General features: G+C 37.5%; 1 protein-coding gene across 4 annotated transcripts in view; it reads left to right on the top strand.

Moving 5' to 3' along the window:
- LOC139952429 (laminin subunit alpha-2-like) overlaps nt 1-22,897 on the top strand; it is a 147,182-nt gene that overhangs the window by 79,362 nt on the left and 44,923 nt on the right. For 2 of the 4 annotated variants that reach the window (XM_071951556.1, XM_071951554.1), the window contains exons 36-56: nt 727-883; nt 1,393-1,600; nt 2,351-2,467; nt 3,220-3,377; nt 4,146-4,284; nt 5,144-5,354; nt 6,032-6,214; nt 7,169-7,323; nt 8,257-8,400; nt 9,179-9,309; nt 9,807-9,987; nt 11,031-11,158; nt 12,229-12,394; nt 12,792-12,936; nt 13,069-13,192; nt 13,490-13,610; nt 14,492-14,671; nt 16,371-16,519; nt 17,601-17,783; nt 19,502-19,596; nt 22,541-22,588. In XM_071951556.1, coding sequence (XP_071807657.1) covers nt 727-883; nt 1,393-1,600; nt 2,351-2,467; nt 3,220-3,377; nt 4,146-4,284; nt 5,144-5,354; nt 6,032-6,214; nt 7,169-7,323; nt 8,257-8,400; nt 9,179-9,309; nt 9,807-9,987; nt 11,031-11,158; nt 12,229-12,394; nt 12,792-12,936; nt 13,069-13,192; nt 13,490-13,610; nt 14,492-14,671; nt 16,371-16,519; nt 17,601-17,783; nt 19,502-19,596; nt 22,541-22,588 — 3,123 coding nt within the window. The remainder of the gene's footprint in view (nt 1-726; nt 884-1,392; nt 1,601-2,350; nt 2,468-3,219; nt 3,378-4,145; nt 4,285-5,143; nt 5,355-6,031; nt 6,215-7,168; nt 7,324-8,256; nt 8,401-9,178; nt 9,310-9,806; nt 9,988-11,030; nt 11,159-12,228; nt 12,395-12,791; nt 12,937-13,068; nt 13,193-13,489; nt 13,611-14,491; nt 14,672-16,370; nt 16,520-17,600; nt 17,784-19,501; nt 19,597-22,540; nt 22,589-22,897) is intronic. The other 2 variants (XM_071951557.1, XM_071951555.1) reach the window with 1 other exon arrangement.

Raw genomic sequence — 22,897 nt, 5'->3', positions numbered from 1 at the left:
CATGATGTCATATCAGAAGGGGCGCCCTCACCAAGAGGTCGAAAAGCAGCCGTTCATTGGCCGGATCCATGGACTGCGCGTACATATCTGTGCGTTTTGATGTTTCATCATTGTTTTGCCGTTAAGATGACAGCTGGACGACGTCAATGCATAAGGTCAATTACACATTGAAAAGACAAAAGGGGCGTTAGAGAACAATATTTGCCAAGAATGAAAATGGGCAACTTTTCAGCTTTTTCGTTAAATAAAAGTCCATAGATAACAAAAATTTTTTTTTATTTTGCTGGGCCATTTTGTCTTTGCAATTCCAAAGCTGAACGTCTAATTACAAGGTTAATATCTGTTGTGGACATTAATAAAACTATAAACCAATTACAGACAAGTTGTACAAGTTTAATAATAATCTAAAAAAGTTGACAAATAAAAGGAGTAACAATGAATCTTATTACGGATATTTTGAAGCAACAATTAAAATTTTTTTTTTTTTAAATTCTAAATCTTTAGACACAAGTTGGACAAGGGCTGTCAAGGTTAAAAAAAAAGAATAAAAACTGTCATCAAGAGATGTGTAAAACCAAACCCCTGGCATTGATCAAAATATAATTATTTAATATAAAAAGGAGATTGTACTAAAACATAAAAAAAACAACATTTGAGTCCTCCTTTCTTTTGGTCAAAGCACACGGAGATAATTTTGTCGCATTTTCTGGTTGTTTTTCTCTGTAGAAATTGTGCGTGAAATACACGGCGCTCAGGAGGAGCTCGGTTTGGAGCTATCCCTAGACGAGTCTGCCTTACTCTTGGTCAAAGCACACCAGATCCTCATGGAAATACGAGACAGAGATTTTGAGGCGGCTCAAGTCTCCGCTGAACAAGAAGTCTTGTAAGATTTTGATTTGATCCCTAATTTTGATTTGAATAGATAAAGAGATTATTATTTTTGGTTTTATCCTTACACTGGTGTGTGTAAGCACTGTATACTCAGTTAATAACTCATTTTTAAATAGCGCTTTTAAAACATTGTGAGAAACGGCTCCCTCTGAAGTAACATAGTTTTCGAGAAAGAAGTAATTTTCCACGAATTTGATTTCGAGACCTCAGAATTAGAATTTGAGGTCTCGAAATCAAGCATCTGAAAGCACACAACTTCGTGTGAAAAGGGTGTTTTTTCTTCCACTATTCTCTCGCCACTTTGACGACCAATTGAGTTCAATTTTTCACAGGTTTGTTATTTTATGCATATGTTGAGATACACTAATTGAGAAGACTGGTCTTTGACAATTACCATTTCTGTCCAGTGTCTTAAATGTAAACCTGTGGACATTGTGTTTTGTGTTAAAAAAAAAAAGTACTCAAATCCTTTAAAACATCCTTATTATTTTTACACTCTAGAGAAGCCAATAAGACTCTGTTTAAAGTGATGCACCTCTTGGATGACTTCATCGATCTCCAATCACTGATCGACCACACCTACTCTGACATCTCAAACTTCACTAAGAAGTTGGACTTTCTGATTGCCGAGAGCCGGATCGCCAATAGCAAATCAGACAACGCCAGCGATATCAACAGATTAAGTGATGTACTGATGATGTTGATTAAGGTATTTATTGTATTTATTTTTTTAATTGTTAGTTTCAACTCTGTGGCCCATTAAGTGTGGTAACCTTTGTTCTCTTTAAGGTCCCAGCTTGTACAAAGATACAAGAAAAAGTAAACAGTAAAATAAAAAAAGCACAAACTGCTTTCAATGTAACTTAAAAAAAATGCTTTCTAAAAATATAGCCACCAAATCTAGGAAATACTTACTGGTTATTTAAAGGCAGTGGACACTATTGGTAATTATTCAAAATAATTATTAGCATAAAACCTTGGTAGTACGAGTAATGAGGAGAGGTTGATAGTATAAAACATTGTGAGAAACGGTTCCCTCTGAAGTGACATTGTTTTTGAGAAAGAAGTAATTTTCCACGAATTTGATTTCGAGACCTCAGATTTAGAATTTGAGGTCTCAAAATCAAGTATCTGAAAGCACACAACTTCTTGTGACAAGGGTGTTTTTTCCTTTCATCATTATCTTGCAACTTCGATGACCAGTTGAGCTCAAACTTTCACAGGTTTGTTATTTTATGCATATGTTGAGATACACCAACTGTGAAGGCTAGTCTTTGACAACTACCAATAGTGTCCACTGCCGTTAACCACTGGTTCTTTTCAGAATCAACGTAAATCAAAATGAGATGTTCACACAGTGTTACCGCAAAAACTCTCTCAACTTCCACCATGCAAAGTTTCAAATCCTACTTAAAAATCGGTTTTGTTCTAATGTTGAGACTTTTTTTTTTTCCCCCAGAACGCTACTACTGAAATGTCTATTCTTGATGATTTGAGTGGAGTGGCCATCACTACAGGAAGGGAAACCATTCTGGCAGCGTGGGACTTACTTGCTCGAGCTAACTATTCAGGAGTTGTGAGTCTAAAAGTGCTCTTCACACGACAGCAATTTTAACAGTGGTCCCTCGCTGAATTTTAGCATGGTTTTAAAATGCTATTTACACGACTGCAATTTAACATGTGACATTTAATAATTGTTGTTAATATTATTACAATTTCACATCGTTGGCTCGGTATTAAAGTCGTTTTTAAAAAGCAATTTCATATTTCGTGATGATCTAAAGGGCATTATAAGAAAATTTAAAAATGGAAAAAAAAAAATAAAAAAAAAAAAAAAAATAAATAAATAATTAGAATGAATGTTATGTTACTTTTTATTAAGCAATAACTTTAGAGACCACTCTTGATAAATAAACAACATTTACCCGGAGCTCAAAAGGAATTTTTAAAAGGAATTTTTAAGCATGTGAGACTACCTCTTTTAAGCCAATTTCTTCTTTTTTTTTGTTTTGATTTTCCTCTTTTTTTCTTCACTATCTGTGTACCATAGTATAGAAATATTATCTTTTTTTTTCTTTTTTTCATTTTTTTTTCATGGATAGTTACTCATATGCCTGAATTTTTTGAATTCCATAGAAACTCCAAAAACGACCTTTTAGCTCTGAACCGCTGATATAGGGTGTGTTCGTTTAGCTTCCCTGGGTCGACCCCGGTGTGTGGTGGTGTTTTTTTTTCTAGGATGAACGTGGGTAATTATCTGCAGACTTTCGTCCTGGAAAAAAAAAAAAACTACACACAAATCATCTGATTCCATTTTGATTTCAACAGATATTGATGGAGGAGTTAGCAGGGCTGTACAACCTGACCTCAGATCTTAACTTTGAAGTGGGAGTCATCGAGCAAAACTCCTTCGGCTTAGAAGACAAAGTAGCCGAAGCCGTAGCTCATGCAGAAATGCTAAGAGAACTGGCTCTCCGCTTGACAGAGTAGGTCAACATTAATTCTTATAGATCAATGTTACTTCCTCTTTATCAGAAAGTAGCTGCTAAGTGGTCTAGTACACCATACTCAGCCATGATATTTTCCCTACTTTAGTACGTTTTTAGATTTTTTGGCGTTGGAAAAATCTGAAAAATTATGATTTAATAGCCTGAAATGTGGCGCGCCATTTTATAGAGTCAAGTTTTTGAAATTACATGGTAATTTTGTGGAGTCTAGTTTTTGACTCCATAAAATGGCCGACCTTGTTAGTTCACAAAATAAAAGGAAAACCACGCAATTTCGAGGCATGTTTGTGTGGATCACTTTATTCTACTTTTAAAACATATATCCAACCATATGCTTTTCATAACAAACAGTTACATCTATTGAACAGTTCATTAAACAGTTTCAAACGCTTTTAATTGACCAACTCGCTTCGCTCGGCCCCAGGGGCCATTCTATCCAGGACCGCTGGGATGGGCTAATCACTTGCACAGATTCTTGTTCAGGAGGTACGTCATGTATGCAGTGCATAGAAATATGGTGCAGTGTGAGTGTGATGCATGATGGGACTGCGCATTATTAAACCAATGTGCGTGCATGATATGTTTTCCCATCCCAGCCTTTGGTTAAACAAGGCGCTGGGGACGAGCGAACCAACTCGCCAGATCTAAGGCAACGTGTCCCTTTAAGCAAGACACTTAACCATTAAAGCCTCAATCTTTGAGACAGGACACGTTATAAAATGTTTTCCTTCTCCATTCTTTGCCTAGATTGTTCCAACCGACCAAAGACTACGCTGAAGACTCCATACGAGCCGTCAATGCATATGGGGAGATTGTTAAAGCCATCGAGAAAGCAGAAATAGCCGCTGGACAAGCCATGATGGCCGCAAACAACGCAAGCTACCAAGTAAATGATCAGTCATATTCCCTTTTTTTTCCCTTCATATTCATCCGACCAGTTTTTCTCCTCATGTTTCGGTATTTCTGTTTTGTTTTAACTGGTCTGCATTTGGCTTGCATGGATGACTTGTGCGTAAAGCTTACTATTGTGGCTCGATTTCAACCATCAACTTCTTCAAAACTTTCTTCAAAACCAACCCATGGTAATGAGGCACAGTTTAATTTATGTCTTAATTTTGTTTTTCCCTTTTTGTCGCGCCTTGAGCACCTACTTGGATTGATATGTTGCACTATACAAGTTTTATAACAATATTATTATTAGAGATGTATTAGAGATGTACACTCTTATATCATTGCGGTACCCGCTGCCAAAACATAGGATTCGAACTGCCTCTAGCTACCGGGCAACCTCTGTAGTCTAGTTGATAAGACACTGCTCTAGAATTGCAATGGTCGTGGGTTCGAATCCCAACCGAGTGAAATGCCTGTGATATTTTTTTACAGGACTCGGGAAAGTACTGAGTATACAGTGCTAACACACATGGGTGTATGGGTAAAAACTAAAATTAATATTCTTTATCCCCGATGCAAACTTAATATCTCTTATATCGTTGCGGTACCCGCTGCCAAAACATAGCATTCGAACTGCCTCTAGCTACTGGGCAACCTCAGTAGTCTAGTTGGTGAGACACTGTTCCTGAATGGCAATGGTCGTGGGTTCGAATCCCACCCGAGTAAAATGCCTGTGATATTTTTTTACAGGACACGAGAACACATCGAGTATACAGTGCTTACACACATTGGTGTATCGGTATAAAAACAAAATTAATAATATTATTGTTATTTATCTAATTCTTCTTCTCTAGGTGACCCATCCAAACCCTCTTGACATCGTCGCTCTGTTGTCCAAGGAGAGAAGTCTATCACTGGATAGCAGCGGCTTGGCCTCCAAGGTGAAAGACTTGGAAAACAAGCTGCAGAATGCGAGGGATGATGTTACCATGGTGACCAGGAGGATTGGGGATGCGGAGCAACGATTGGATGCCATCAAAAATGCCTTACCGGCCCTAGAAAGAGGTAAGGGGAGTTTGGTCGCAAAATCTAGAGAGTGGATTTGGTCTCAGCGTTCTATCCAAAGTACTGTTCTTGAGATCAAAGGGAACTTTTTAAAAGTTTTTTTAAGAGCAATTTACTTTTTTTACAACTTCTAATGAACACTTTTAGTAATTGTTTTAAAATGAAAAATAGTTAAATAATAAAGTGAAAATTAGGCCTAAGAAGTACTGTGCTCAATATCACAAGGAGCTGACAAGATTATAAGATATTTGGGAATCTGAATTGCTAAGAGAAATTTAACCCAAAAAGTTGACAACTCATCAAGATGAATCTTAAAGGAACATTGAGAAACAAATAATCTAATTTCGCGTTTGGAGTTTATTGCTCAGGGAGCGTTTGATTGATTTTTATTTGGCAACGATGCAATGCAAAATTTGTAATCGGTGTTTCACGATTCTCTCGTGACCCAGATGGCCGGTCATTCTTGAACTTCTAAAGGTTTGTCAGTTTATGTATATGGTGGATTACATAAAGTGCTTACACTGCCAGCAACTGTTTTGCTAGCAAAACCAATTCTGTAATGTTCCTTTATAAAATCTGTCGAAACAACTCTCTGAAAAACCTACTCCCTCCTACATCCCCAATGTTCCATAATCTTGACAAATGAAAAACAAACGCACGTCATAATTTTTCCATAGATCTGACCGCACCGGCTCAGCAAGTCATGGACACTGCAATGTCTGCCCTGCAGAAGTTTGAGAGTGTTAGCGAATCGGTGGAAACCGTTATGAACAAGATTCCTGAAATGGAGAAGACAGTTGACAGAGCGAAAGGAGATGTGATGCGAGCGGAAGAATCTCTCGCCATCGTTGAGTATGCAAGTAAGTCAAGGTTTTTTTTTTTTTTTTTTTTTTTTTGGGGGGGGCGTTTTTTTTTTTTAAAGGGACTGTTTTTTTTCAGGGGGCAGATTGTTTTTAAAAATATTGTTTGTGGGTTTTGCTTGAGGGGGCAGCCTTTTTTGGATTAAAAGAACAAAAAAAACAATTGGGGTGGTTTTGGGGGAATTTTTTTTTTTTTGGGGGGGGAATTTTTTTTCTGGGGGGGGGATTTAAGTTGTTTTCTTTGGTTTTATTTTTTGGGCGGACTTTAATTTTTTTTCTCTTATTTTTAAAGTTTATACTAAAAAACATTTGAAAATCACCCAAATATTATTGCTTATTTTGATTATTGTAATTAAAAACAAACTTAAAATAATCTTGTTGTAAAATTTCAAAAGAAAAGTTCCCCTTATTCGATAAAATTCACTTTGGTATAAAGTTGTTTGCCCAAATGATTTTGTTTCATCTAAAACCTTGAAACACTGAAAGTTTCACAACTTGGCTTTAAATGTTGAAAACTAAAGGGTAGGAATGAATAACACAAAACAAGTAAAACAAAACTACAACCACAAATGATTCCTAGTGTCTTTATACTTATATTTTACTTTAAAGACCAATCTTCTCACTTAGTGTATCTCAACATATGTATAAAATAACAAACCTGTGAAAATTTACCTCAATTGGTCGTCAAATTTGCGAGATAATAATGGAAGAAAAAACACCCTTGTCACACGAAGTTGTGTGCTTTCAGATGCTTCATAATCTAATTCTGGGGTCTTGAAATCAAATTTGTGAAAAATTACTTCTTTCTCAAAAACTTCGTAACTTCAGAGGGAGCAGTTTCTCAAGATGTTTTATACTATCAACAGCTTCCCATTACTCGTTACCAAGTAAGTTTTTATGCTAATAATTTGTTTGAGTAATTACCAATAGTGTCCACTGCCTTTAACTTTGTAGCAAGGTACTCCCGGGAGAACCAGAACACGATCAGAAACCTCTCCTTGACACTGAATAATCAGGCACAAGTAATAAAGAAGAAAGAGGGTATGATGGCCGCAGATCTCAGCATGATCAGAGAAAAGATTCGACAAGCTCGCAACCAGGCATCAAAGGTTAGTCTCGTAGTTGACACTACTCAGGCCGAACTCGGCTTGAGACAGTGTGACCCTGGGTTTTTGCAATGTTAAAAATTCATTTGTTCCATCCAGACCGATCCTGATGGGCAGCACGATCAGCTTCATCGTGTTGTATGTTGATGGCGTTGAGGTTGTCTATAACCTGTTGGTGCAGTTGAGGCTTCTACCCTGTCAAAAGGGTTCATTTTTAAAATGTGGTCTCATTTTTGTTTAGATATTGCTGAAAATCTGGAACAATTATGTCCACGCAGGAAGAATAATCCATATTTGGAATACACAATCTTAGACTGTTACTGTCAGTGTTACACTTCTCAGATTCAAATGTTTGATACTATCGAAAGCTTGTGTACTTCTTATCAAGAAAGTTTGTCATTGCCATTAAAGGCAGTGGACACTATTGGCAATTGTCAAAGACTAGCCTTCACAGTTGGTGTATCTCAACATATGCATAAAATAACAAACCTGTGAAAATTTGAGCTCAATCGGTCATCGAACTTGCGAGATAATGATGAAAGAAAAAAACACCCTTGTCACATGAAGTTGTGTGCGTTAGATGCTTGATTTCGAGACCTTGAGTTCTTAATCTGAGGTCTCGAAATCAAATTCATGGAAAATTACTTCTTTCTCGAAAACTAAGTCACTTCAGAGTGAGCCATTTCTCACAATGTTTTATACCATCAACCTCTCCCCATTACTTGTCACCAAGAAAGGATTTATGCTAATAAATATTTTGAGTAATTACCAATAGTGTCCACTGCCTTTAAAAGATAAAGTGATTACCAAATGAAGGTAAATGTAATGCTAGTTTGTAGGCAAAAAAAAAGTCACATGTGAAAGTTTCTGCTGACTTTTTTCTTAAGAACCTTCCATGTAAATAATTATCCACTTGTTGGAAATTGTTTTCTTCAGATTAAAGTCTCAATTGGTTCCAGTGGAGACTGCGCTCGATCCTACCGACCCAGAGTGAGTCCGTCGACGTACAACTCCCTGATCATCAATGCCAACTTCGACGATCTCACGAATCTCTTGTTTTATATCAAAAGCAACAGAAGTGTGAGTAGAATTATTATCTTTATTTTTTATTTGTTGTTTGTATGGAGATTTGCTCTATTTGTTATTTAACTTATCTGTTTAAATTTTTTTTTATACATAACTTAGAGATTGGTTGAGTGTTCTTGGTTATTTTAATACTCAATTAGTATTTTTTTAATTTTTTTTTTTTAGCGTTGCTTGTTTGGAAGATGCCTTTAGTGTTTTTGTTGATGCAGATTATTTTGCGGAAAGGGGGCTGGTGTGGATACTCTTGTTTATTACATTTTGTAAAGTGTTGTAAATTGTTGATGTTTTTGTTGTTGTTTTTGTTGTTGGGAAGGGGTAATAGCTTTAACATTTTTATTAAGTATTTAGCATTATTTGTCACAGGACTGGGGAAAGAACTGAGTATACAGTGCTAACACACATCAGTGTTTGGGTAAAAACCAAAATAAATATTCTGTATCCCCTATGCGAATTTAACATCTCTTATATCATTGCAGTATCCGATGCCAAAACATAGGATTCGAATTGCCTCTAGCTACCGGGCAATCTTGGTAGTCTAGTTGGTAAGACACTGCTCTAGAATTGCAAGGGTCGTGGGTTCGAATCCCACCCGAGTTATATTCCTGTGATATTTTTTTCACAGGACTCGGGGGAAAGTACCGAGTATAACAGTGCTAGTAATACACATCGGTTTATGGGTAAAAACCAAAATTAATATTATTTGTCTTGACTACTCTCACGCTTTCCCAAATCAACGTCATAAAGTCTTGATATATTCACCCCCACCATTCAGGAGGAGTTCATGCTACTAGAGACTATAAATGGCTACTTGTATTACCGATGGAACATCGGAACAGATACAGGCTCCATCAAATCAAATACTACCATTCAGCTTAACAAATGGTACAAGATTGAAGCGCAGAGGTGAGATTTGTTCGGCTCTTTAATGTCTTAGAAACTCGTATTGGTCCAATCTGAAATTTTATAGGTTGTTTTGGTAACAACCGCTTGTGTTTTTTTTTTTTTTCATTTTAAGAACTCTTGACTGTTTTAACTTCATCCATGTAAACCAAATGGTCTTCAAATTGCCATTAAAAGTGAGCAAACTATAATCACAAGTTATTAAAAAACATGTTTGGGAGCTCATTTCAAGTTCAAATTAGTACTTTGCATTTCTTATCATTTTCTTTAACGTATTTCGTTTCCTTCGCATATTTGTCTTTTAACCCTTGTGGATGGAGACCACATTGTCTTTCTCTTTTAAAAATTTTGATGGTGTAATATGTTTTTGTTCTGATGAGGGCCTCAATGGAAAGCAGTGCTAGGCGCTGATCGGAGTTTACCCTCATTAAAGATGACATAAATAAACAAAATAAATACAAAAAATGTCTCATTAAATCTTATCTTTCTTTCTGAACCAGAATTGGTCGCGATGGAGTTCTCAAGATGCAAAAGATGATATCTAAAGAAGATGATCCTGATGCACAAGAGCTGACCGAGCCCCCTGTGGTCCAAACAGGGTCGTCATCAGAGGGGGCCAATGTCTTAGACATTGACAGCTCCAGTCTCATGTTCATAGGAGGTGTACCCATCCAATTCGCTGTAAGTGAGGACACTATTGGTAATTACTCAAAACAATTATTAGCATAAAATCTCACTTGGTAACGAGTAATGGGGAGAGGTTGATAGTATAAAACGTTGTATGAAAGGCTCCCTCTGAAGTGACGTAGTGTTCGAGAAAGAAGCAATTTTCCATGAATTTGATTTAGAGACCTCAGATTTAGAATTTGAGGTCTCGAAATACAGCATCTGAAAGCACACAACTTCGTGTGACAAGGTTTTTTTCCTTCATAGTTATCTTGCAACTCTGATGACCAATCAAGCTCAAATTTTCACAGGTTTGTTATTTTATGCATACGTTGAGATACACCAAGTGGGAAGACTGGTCTTTGACAATTACCAATATTTAAGCCCTGGCCCCAATATTATTGAGCTGCTCAAGCATGGAATTGCCTCATTGCCCCTGGTCTTTGCCTCCTTGCCCCCGGTAAATATTTGTACAAGGTAAAAATGATTTGATCTTTAAATATTTTACAATGAGAAATGGTTGGATCTAAGGGGTCTATGATTTGAGGAATTGCATGGTGAGGTATCAATATATATTTGGTTTGCGGTAACACCATGTGTGTATTTTCTTGCCTGGTAGAGTTTGATCAACAATAGAGAACTGTCTTTCTTTATTCTACTACCCCGGAGTAGAGTTATCTGTTTGTACTGTAGACTTCTCAGTTCTGAAAAGAACTTTTCTGCTTTTAACTACTACCTGAACGGAAGGGTTAGAAAAATGTCTGGGACTACTACTTTACCTTATAATATCGTTACTGCACTACTGTGGGGAGAGTTCTTAAATTGATCTCAACGTTTTAGTCATCGTCAGGAGACTTTAATGTGCTTTGTTTGTACTACTTAAGCTTATAAATAATAATAAAATACCGATATTAACTGCACTACCACAGTGCAGTTCTTAAATTGGTCTAAGCTTTTTGACTAGCTTGCTCTCGTCATTGTCAGGAGACTGTTATGTGGTTCGTTTCACTCGACTTGTTTGATTTGATTTTCTCGAATTGGTGCTGGTTTTGTTGTAGGATCTGGTACATGGTGTTGAGAGTAAGGACTTTAGGGGCTGTGTTGGCGAGGTCATATTGGATGATATTCCAGTTGGACTCTGGAACTTTGAAACTATCGAGGGCACCTGTCAAGGATGCAGTAACAGGTTTGTGCAGTTTTTTTTACCAAACTTTAAAATGAGATTATTTAAGACGTAAAAGATTTCGTAGAGACCTCTGAAGCTGCAACAGATGATTTCTTTTAATTCATGTTTTTTTATTTGTTATTTTAGTATGTTGTTACTGTTGTGAACCTATGGTGGGAACAGAACCATAGACAAATATTTTTTTCAAAAATCAGTTTTGTGCAAACAAATTGTGCTATCTGGGCCCAATTTCATGGCTCTGCTTACCGTAAGCAAAGAATTGGGGCTTATGGAAGCAGGGGTGGATTTAACAAAGAGTTCGGACTAGTCTTATCTCGAGTTAGGACCAGTTACTCGTCCTAACTTAGGACTATCCATGCTATTTGTGTATCTCCTAGGACTAGTCCTAAGTTAGGACTAGTCCTAACTCTTTGTGAAATCGACCCCAGGGAATTCTGTGCTTAAGCATACGTCAAGCGTATTTTTTATGGGTTAGCGGCGCATTTTGGATCGTGCGAGTGTTTACTCCACGATAATAGGCATTACACGCTTACACAGCTAGTGCAGAAATTCGGCCCTTGCAGGTAAGCGACGAATGGTGATCGGAATTCGGCGGTTTAAGCAGAGCCATGAAATTGGGCTCTGCTCTGAAAACCCTTCTCTGTCATATCTATTGATAACTGATTGCACCACAGTCCAATTTTATCAAGTTATCTAAGCAAGTCAACTAAGTTAGCCAAGCAAGTTAGCTAAGTTAATCAAGTTGGCTAAGCAAGCTTACCAGCTAAGTTTGCTAAGTCAGCAAAGTTAGATAAGTTAGCCAAATAGCTAAGCAATTTCTTAAGTGCTAAGCGGCCCTCCTGTGTGTAAAATATTTGCAACTTTGTAGTTCTATATATTCTTTCTTTTCTGTGTTTGCGAATGTAGTCCAAGTACCCTTGAAACAGAGGAGGGTGTCTTCAACTATGACGGCACTGGCTACTCTGCATTCTAAGCAATTTCTTAAGTGCTAAGCGGCCCTCCTGTGTGTAATACATTTGTAACTTTGTAGTTCTATATACACTCTTTCTTTTCTGTGTTTGTGAATGTAGTCCAAGTACCCTTGAAACAGAGGAGGGTGTCTTCAACTATGACGGCACAGGCTACTCTGCGTTCCCAAGACCTCGATCCTGGGTGGATGGCTCCTTCAACTTAGTCTTCTACATGAAGACACATGCAGAAGAAGCTATTGTCTTCTTCATGGCATCACCAGATCAGGTAATGTCTTTTAAAATTGTATTAATTTTTTTTACAAATATTTTTTTATGAGACATCGCCTTACATCACAAGGCCGCATGCCTCTTCAGGTTCATTGGTTACTCTTAAAACATTTGGGCCATCGACCAAAATCAACAGGGTTACTCTCTACACAGTCCGTAAGGATGTAGGCATGGGTCTTTTGCCCTGTTATTTTGGGGTCTTATGTCATTTATGCATTTTGTTGTTTTGTGCTTTTTATCGTTTTAACTACCTTTTTATTGTATTAACTTGTGAATTTGAGACCACATTTCAGTTTTTTAACTCAATATTGGTGAAATAAATAAACCAGTATTAATAATAATGACTGAACGACTTCTGAGATAGTTCTCTCGTTCCTCTCTCATTCTGATTGCAGAGGGACTTTATGGCTATTGAGCTTCTTGACGGATTCATCAAGGTCTCTCATGATCTCGGAAGTGGAATTGGGACAGTGTCGTCTCTCGAGAGAGTCAACACAAACACTTGGTTGCAAGTTGGAGTTAGAAGATATAAACAAGAGAGTGAGTTTTAAAGGGTACCTCAGCAAGGCATGTGATTTTTGAAAATATTTTTTGTAGCCAATTTTGGTTGCGCTTAGCTTTATTTAGTTGGGCCCTGGATTGACCCTCTGTTCCTTTGCAATTCTGTTACAGGTTATCTTTTTATTAACGGTGTCAAACAAGGCTTCGGGTTGTCGCCAGGGTCGCTAGAAGGACTGACCATCGGGGAGTCTCAACATCTATATGTTGCAGGAATTCCAAGCTCCTATAAAATCACGTAATTATTCAGTTTTTCTTCAGTTCAGTCAGTTTTTCGGGTTGTATTGTTTCAATAGATGTTAAATTTGCATCGGGGGATAAAGAATATGCATTTGGGTTTTTACCCATATACACCGATGTGTGTTAGCACTGTATACTTACAACTTCTCCCGAGTTTTGTGAACCTTAAAGTATTACTTGCTGAGGTGCTGTAGTTTTCAAAAATTGTTTTGCTTTTAACCTTTTTATTTATAAATATCCTTTTATTATTGTTGTTATATAATTGTTTTATTCGTGTGGAACTTTTTACTTTCAGACGTGACGTGACCAATCAGCCTTTCTACGGTTGCATCAAGTCATTTTTTGTTTACCGAAACCGACAGAATCTTCTCTTACCTGGCCTCTCAACAGGCGTAGAAGACGGATGCATCGAACGAGTAATAAAAATAAATAATAATAGCAATAGTGGCTTCTTATAATGCGTGCATGCCCGTCACTTAGGGCACTCCTGGCGCTGTAGATTGACTAATATTTAAATCATTCTAATAAAAAGACCAAGGGATCCTGGAAATTGACTAGCACTTTTGTAGCTCAAAAAGGAAGAGAATACCGGAGTAGAGAAGAGGTTGAGGAAATGTTTAAAGTTTTGGATGTGAGAGAAAAACCTAGTTAGGGTAAACCAACTTCAACACTGTACAGGGACTGAAAACCCGATCTTCATGATAGACTAGATCTGAGGCGATGGTTGAACTGGGGTTCCAAAGAGTTGAAAGGCGGGGCAAAGTATTGCCAATAAGCCATCATAATCCCCATTTAGTTTTGAATGGAAAACATCCAAAGTATCGTCTTATCTATTTGGTTTGCGTTAACACTCTACTTGTTAGGAAGATTATGTTCTTTAGAGAACTTGTCTTGCTTTATATTTTTCGGAATTCCGGAAACTTCTACTACTGTAGAGAAGAGTTTTGGAATTCGGGAGACTGCTTGGTTCTGAAAGTCTCCCGAATTCAGAAACAAAATCTACTCCGTGGTAGTAGAATATAAAGCAAGACAAGTTCTCAAAAGAAAATAATCCACCCAGCAAGTAGATACACACATGGTGTTACCGCAAAACAAATATATATTGATACCTCACCATCATGCAATGCCTGAAATCCAATATATCTTGTTACATTTTCCCTTGTTATGTTTCCATCCCGCCTTTTCCTTATAACCCCATACTTTGCTAGAATACAATATAAGATACTATTAAGATTATAAAGAACAAAATTTGAGAACTTTCTAACCCCTTCCCCCAACCACATTCCCGCTCCTTCAGACGGTCCGAAGCCTCGGTCTTCTAGAAGATGGCCAGGTGAAGCTACGCCGAGTTGCTCTCGGAAGGGTGGTTGACGTCTCTATTACCTTCACCACCAAACAAGCCAATGGAATCCTCCTGGCTGCGGGGGAGTCAGAAGCAGGGCGGGGCAAGAGGGAGGTGGACCTCGATCAAACAGAAGTAAGTAGTCTTAAGGCTGAGTCACACTGCAGCGATAATGAAAATGATAACGATCCCATCGCAAAGAGAACGCATTCTATTGGTTGAAATGCTCCACGCAGAATACGCACGCTCTCATTCAACCAATCGAGGGTATGCATTGTTAGCATTGTCGTTGTCCTCGTTATCAAGGCCTGTTTGACAGGGCCTTTAGCGTTTCAAATTTCATGAAGATGTTTCTATAATGTAAGCAAAGATCTGGGCCCAACTTCATGGCTCTGCTTACAGATAAGCAAAGAATTTGGTTTGCGAGTACTGCGCCTTGAACACCCAGCAGGGTGGATATGTGCGCATTACAAGTCTTATTATTATTATTATTATTATTATAACAAATAACCCATTAAAATTACAAAAAATACACTAAAACCACGAAGGCTACACAATAACAAAGCACACATTATGCAGAGAAACGACAGTAACAAATTGCAACACCCTGAAAACATATTGCATGATCCATGTTGTTACTGGAAGTCTAATAAGGTTTCTGTCCTTGATTGTAAAAAACCCTTTAAATGAGCCGAGCCTGGAGTTTTGATATAATTAGTCTCTATTATTAGGAAAAATTAAATAACAACACTATTTCTGAAGAAATTATGTATAAAAAGAAAATCTGAGAGTCTCATTATTTTTATTTTTATTTTTAGATACATTTGACTTTTTAGATCATTAAGGCTTCTTGTGAATAAATCCATGCAATTTCCCCTTTTTCCAAAAATAACCCATTAAGAAAAGAAAAAAATGCAACTTGGAATGCAAGCATACCTGGTTATTATTTTTTAACACACAATTCAAATCTCTTCTCGGAACTTATCTTATGTCACAGGTTTTCAAGGACTTAGTTCAGTGTAATGTCTGTTTTTTTTTTGTTTTTTTTCTCTCGGTTTTACTGTGCCTTGAACACACTGCAAGGTGGCTATGTGCGCATCACAAGTCTTATTTTTTATTATTTTATTATTTGTAAACGATTGAATGTCGTGGCTAGTAGCTTTTAGAGTTGGACGAGCATTGACATGTAAACCCTAGAGGTTGCAGATTCAATCTTGATCTTGTTGATCTGTTTCAAGGTCCAAGGTTCGTTTGTTTTCCAAAGTATCAAAAAATAAAAGAAATTATCACCCAATGTGGCACCAAAGAATGAAATTTATGACCCAGTGATGACCAGGGGTAATAATGTCAGAATAGCCTTGAGCTGTGATTAAAAGAGTGCTTTATAAAAATTCTATATTATATAGGGTGCATTTGATTAGCTTCCCTGGGTCGACCCTGCGATGCTCACTTTGGTGAGCCCATACCAAGAGCTATAACTCACCCTCTCGTGGTGACGTCATGCACCCGGGGCCATCCCCAAGTGACCTGCCGCAGATTTCACAAAACTCTTCCTAACTTAAGACTAATCTTATGACTTAGGACGAGTCCCAGCCCTGCACTGTAGCATGCAGACCTTAAGATTAAACCTAAGTTAGAACGAGTTACTCGTCCTAACTCGAGAATAGACGAGTCCTAACTCTTTGTGAAATCGACCGCTGTTCCTTTAGGCCTGACCCGGGTGAGCCCCTGGAATGACGTCAAAGCGTTTTGAACGTACAGTGGGCAGACCGGGGTCCACCCAGGGAAACTTATCAAACGCACTCTATATTCCTTTGTGTTTTATTGTCACAAGGTGTCTTACGCCATAGCTGTTGTGGATGGTAAGATCAGAGCTCAGATCAATGCTGGGCAGGGTCTACTTATTCTCACAACCCGCTCTTCTTCTGGACCATTCAATGATGGCAGACCGCATGTTGTGCTACTCCAGAAGGAGGATCTCAGGTGGGAAAACAATCAAAAAGAGCGTTCACTCTTTTGAAGTCTCATATTTAAACAGTTGGAATAAAACAATTTGATTTTTTTTTCTTAAGGCAGTGGACACTATTGGTAATTGTCAAAGACTAGCCTTCACAGTTGGTGTGTCTCAACATATGCATAAAATAACAAACCTGTGTAAAATTTGAGCTCAATTGGACATCGGAGTTGCGAGATAACTATGAAAGAAAAAAACACCCTTGTCAAACGAAGCTGTGTGCTTTCAGATGCTTGATTTCGAGACCTCAAAATTCTAAACTTGAGGTCTCGAAATCAAATTCATGGAAAATTACTCCTTTCTCAAAAACTACGTCACTTTAGAGCGAGCGTTTCTCACAATGTTTTATACTATCAGCAGCTCCCAATTACTCGTCACCAAGAAAGGTTTTATGCTAATAATTATTTCGAGTAACTTCCAATAGTGTCCACTGCCTTTAAACAGTTGGAATGAAACAATTTGATTTTTTTATCTTAACTGCTGAAAACACTTGTTTTTCATTTGACCCTCCTCTACCAATTTGTCATAAGAACTTTATATATTGGTGCTCTCTGTCCTGCCACTGAAGATAATTGTGATTGTGATGTTTGTCGAACCATGGGTCCCTTTTTTTCATAAGAAATTTACAATCAATGCTTCATCACTATTAATTGTTGAGTGAAGTTTCAGGCTCATTAGTCGTCAAGTTTTTGATTAAAAAAAAGTGACATTCACAGAGCACTGTCTTCAGGAGAGTCGCATGAAGCCCTTATACATGCTAAAACTATAGCACCTCAGCAAGTAATATTTTACCATCATTATCCTTAAACCATCAAACAAGCCATCACGATCTCAAGTTTCAAGACTCTTCTCAAAAAATATCTATTCAAATCTTCATATATTTAGTTATTCTTTTGTTTTCCTCTAAGCGCTTAGAGACTTTTTTTTGGGAGGTGTTAGGCGTTTTAGAAATGCGGTTATTATTAATGTATTTCTGTTGACTTTTGTGTTTCTATGTCCTACGAAAAAAACTCAAAACCAAACGATTTCTCTTTTTTTTCCCGTTGTCAGTATTCGATTAGTCGTTGATGATATTCTTGCCCGGACAAGTAAACTACCAGGGAGCCAAAATCTGATACCCGTGACCTCGCCTCTCTACATCGGTAGTTTTCCCTCTGCGGTGAGGCTAGGCGAGGGCCTTCAGAACATCCCTTCATTCGTTGGCTGTGTCAAGGATCTTGTCATCATGGGAAAGTAAGATTTAATTGCAATTCATTTCATTTATTAATTTCACAGGTAAAAATGCAAAGTACAAAAAAAAAAGACGATAAAGAAAACAAATATTTTCACATAGGAGAGGGGAACAAACAAAAGGAGCACCCGTGATGGATTAAAAAAAATATTTAAACTAAATTACTATCAAATTCATCTCCTGATGCCACAATTACTTAAACAGACAATTATGTTGATTTGTTGTATATTTTATATTTATTTCATTTCTCGGATTAGATAAAAAGTACAATAATGCACATTGATTAGGTGAAAGCATGCAATTAAAGCCATTGGACCCTTTTGGTACAGACAAAAAAAAAAGTTCACAGATTTACAAATAACTTACAGGGTTTACAGAAGGTAGTGGTGAAAGACTTCTCTTGAAATATTATTCCGCGAAATGCTTTACTTTTTGAGAAAACAGTAAAACAATATAAATTCTCTATGTCGAGAATTATGGATTTATTTTAAACACATTTTATGACACGGCAAAAACGTGCGGAAACAAGAGTGGGTTTTCCCGTTATTTTCTCCCGATGACCGATTGAGCCTAAATTTTCACAGGTTTGTTATTTTATATATAAGTTGTGATACACGAAGTAAAATACTGTTTACCAAAAGGGTCCAATGGCTTTAAAGATAAAGCAACGGGCAATTAAAATACAGAGGAAGGAAAAACAAACAGCTGGAAGCTGGAGCCCAAAGGATTGCCTAAAAGAAAAACAGTTCCAGTCTACGAGGCTCTCCTCTCCAGCTGGTCCTAAAGAGCACAACAATAAATTTATTATATAAAAATATGTAAATACTATAAATATATAAATGTACAAACAGCAATAAAAATGATTACAAAAACACATAAAAATACACAAACAAGGGCATACAAGAAAAAGTTAATAACAACAATAATAATAACAACATAACACATCAGTTGTACCTTATTTGATTTATTTATTCCTATAAATTTGCCATGGCCGAGTGGTCATTGCGTACTGTCCTACAAGGTTAGGTAAGATTTAAAAAAAAAGAATTTATGACTTCAGTCGTATAGTTATGGCTGGATTACTAAAAAGGCCATCTGCAATCAAGCTGAATGAGTTTGTTTGTCTGAAATATCAGTGTGGAGAAACAGGACAATAAAAAAAGGGGGGCAACTGGGATGCAATTTTCAAGACTATCTTTTGGTTAGTAACTTTAAATTCCGAAATGTTTTATATTGGCAACTTCTTTCCCGGCAAATAACATCAAACAGGGGTTCAAATTAGCGTTGACAGGAAAATGTGCCGATGTATTTTCAATAAACAACTTGACTTTAGAACCCATCTTTCTCAGTTACATTGTCTCTCCTCTCTCGTGTCTTTCTACTTAAACAACTTTTAAACCAAAGGTGGTATCGACAAGAGGTTTGAACAGAATGGATGCTCAGATTATGCTCTTTTCAAATATTGCTTTTAGGGGGAGAGAGCGGGTTTTGAAAAGGTGTAGGGCCTACGGTTTGTTGGCTTGTGAAAATTTTGATAATTTTGAACAGCTTCTAAGCATATCGATTTTGGTTTTTACACATACACCCATGTGTGTTAGCACTGTATACTCAGTACTTAACTGAGTCCTGTGAAAAAAATATCACAGGCATATTACTCGGGTGGGATTCGAACCCTTCTAAGCAGCTAATTATATTTTCTTATCTTTTCTCTCGTTGACAGACTTGTTGGGTTCCAGTCAGCCAGTTCTTTTAGCAACGCGACCATTGGGAAATGTGGCTCTTTACCTTCACTTCTACCGTCTACAATTGTACTAGGTAGGGGTTTTTTCTACCATGGGCTTATTTATTATTCACCCATAATTCTCAAGAAGAAAAATAAAATCTCAATCTCAGTCACTCAAAGTCACCCTATAACTTCTTAAGTGCTATTCACACAACAGCAATTTTAGCATGGTGGTAAAATGTAGCAATGTTTCACAAGTTACACTAGTCTTATCTCGAGTTTGGACGGGTTACTCGTCCTTAACTTAGGACTAGCCTTAAGTTTTTCACAACTCCTAACTCTTTGTGAAATTAACCCTTAACCTTTAAGGGCTCGATTGCATGTGGGTGTGGTCTTTCTCATCTTAGAACACTGCATGGGGTCGTGGTATCGTCCAGACCAAGGATGAGAAGACAGACAAATTGAGGATGGTTTCGGAAAGTTATCACTTCCTTGCATTTACGTCAAGCACAAGAACTTTCAGGATACGGATATGTTTTCTTCTTTGGTCGAGGCTATATATAATTGGTTTGCGATAACACCATGTGTGTATTTCCCGCCCAGGTAGATTTTGTTCTTTAGAGAATTGCTTTTTATTCTACTACAATGCAGTCGATTGTCAGAATTCGAGAGACTTCTCTAGAAAGAACTGTCCTGCTTTTTAACTAACTACCTGGGTGGAAGGTAGAGAAATTGGCCCCGACAACTACTTAAGCTTTTAGTGGATTGTTATTAACTTCACTACCGCGGAGTGAGTTTTTAATTGGTCTCAACGTTTCACCTAGCTTGCTCTGGTCATCCTCAGGGACAAGACTGCTGTCAGTTGGGTTATTAACTGCAGACGTCATGAGAATTTTGATTGGTTTCTGACTGTCATATTGATGTCAAAAATAAGGAGCAACCATCATCAAGGCTAGATCAGCTGGTAGAGTTTCTGGACGTTAATCCAGAGGTCACAGGCTCAAATCATGTTCCACTCAATTTCTCTTTGTCAAAACCCCAACTTAGATTTGATATTCAGAGAATAAAATAGGCCTTGATTGTAAGCGCAAAAAAAAATGAAGCTTGACAGTTTTAGAGAAACTCTGCTGTGTGGCATGTTCATTACGTTAATTGCAGACGTCATGAGCATGGACAACGGGAAAGAGTGAGGATTTCTGTTAATTTGTTTTGTTCAACTTAATGTTCATACGTCACATAAGCAAGAAGGCAAACATTTTCAGGAGTAAGGTGGGGGCGGAGGGTTCTTTTTTAGGTAACTGTAATTGTTACCAGTTAGGCAAGACATTTGAAATTTTGTTTTGATTGTTATTTCATGGTTATTACACATAATGAATGATGGCATAATGTAGCGGAGCGGACTATGTTCACCGGACCCAGATTTGGTGTTTTTGGCAGCAGAGTGTGGGTTCGAATCGTGGTTGTGACACTTGTGTCTTTAAGCAAGGCACTTAACCACAGTTGTTTCATAAAAAGTTGGGAAGGTACATGTAGTGCAATCTGTTCTACCAGCCATGCTTCTAGTGGATGACACCAATGCCTACGTCCTTACGGACTTCGAGAAGGGGATCCATGTTTCAGCCCCAGGAGTAGACGGCTGCGTGTCCCTGGTGATAGTTAATTGCATTCACCTTAAAGTGGCCATTTGTGCTTGTGGTGTAAGGCAGCCTTGGTATTGCTATCTAACCTTAATAAGTATATACGATTGCTATTGTTGTATAGTTTGCATGATGTGTGTGGAAAAAATATTAAAGAACTGAAGTGAAATATCTCATTTGCTGAACAGCGAACAACTTTTGGAAGGAGGAATCAGGATGGTGCAATTTTGGTTTTTGCTCATGCTCAAAGAAAGAGGCAGGCAATTACCATGAGTGCCAATCAACCAGTTATAAGACTTCTTTATTGGAGTTCTCTTGAATAATGCACATTTTTAAGACTTCCCGACCCCCACCAATGGTATTACATAGAAAATAAAGAAAATTTTCAATTGTGAAGTATTTTGTCTTCTTGATAGGCCTCTCTATCTAAAATTAATTAATTCGCTAATGAACACCTCCTTAATTGCCTAAGGGCCAGATGTTGGCAATGCTTACTGCGATGCCACCCTGCACTTAATGTGAACCATGTACATCAATCAACAAACCTGTGAAAACTTTTGAGCTCATGACCAGTGGTCGGATAATAATCATAATAATGGACACTTTTATAGCGCCGGTACCCGACGCAAGCAGCGCTCACGGCAATGCTCTACAACTTTTTTTCACAACAACCGCCCACCACCGTAACCCCTTAACCCCCGCTTCCCAAGTTAATAATGCTTAAAACAATCAAGCAAAATGCAAGAACAGTTTGTTGCCTTTTGAAATGGAAAACACCTCATCTTTTAATCGAGCTTGTTTTGTTTTTGTTGCTGATTTTATCTAGGGTATACTAGAGATATTTTGTATGTGAACTAACAACATTTTTCTCTATATAAATTATATTTACCAATTTTATTAGTTTATTTATAATATATATTGCAATGATTTTTTTATTTATTTATCTAAATCCATTACAAAAAAACCCAGTTTTTTTCTTGTGATGCAGTTTGTTTACAACTCAACACTGCTCTAACTCACCAGAAGGTTTTCCCCCAGCTCATACATTTTTCATGAATTTGCTTTGTTGATCGACCCAGCTCATACATTTTTCATGAATTTGCTTGTTGATCGACCCAGCTCATACATTATTCATGAAATAGCTTTGTTGATCGACCCAGCTCATACATTACTCATGAATTTGCTTTGTTGATCGACCCAGCTCCTAATTACTCATGAATTTGCTTTGTTGATCGACCCAGCTCATGCATTATTCATGAACTTACTCTGTTGATCGACCCAGCTCATACATTATTCATGAAATAGCTTTGTTGATCGACCCAGCTCATGCATTATTCATGAAATTGCCTGTTGTTTGACCCCTGACCTCCAATGCTGTGATGTTCTATTTTGCTTTTAGAATCCACTACACCACCTCCCACCCTGCATGGCACTTTCACATCCACAGGTTAGTTTACTGTCTATCCATCACCTTAGAGCTGCTAAGCACAACAATTTGCTTAGCATGAAATTTTTGTCTTGATAAAAACAGGATTACCAACCAAGTTTGCACGTGATTTTCAGGATAAGCAAACGACAGCTGAATACTACCAGAAACAAGCAATTAGCAGCGAATGGAAATTTGGTTGGTAATAAAGGACTCTTTTTATCAAGGAAGAAATTTCATGCTAAGCAAATTGTTGTGCTTCGTCAACTCTATAAAATTTGGCCCAGATCATCTTGTCTACAAAGAGAACGATTCTGTGCACTTTCTGGC

This window comes from Asterias amurensis, chromosome 20 (assembly GCF_032118995.1).
Source record: "Asterias amurensis chromosome 20, ASM3211899v1".
NCBI lineage: Eukaryota > Metazoa > Echinodermata > Asteroidea > Forcipulatida > Asteriidae > Asterias > Asterias amurensis.
Note: the sequence above shows the minus strand (reverse complement) of the source record. Positions and strands in the feature narration are given on the sequence as shown.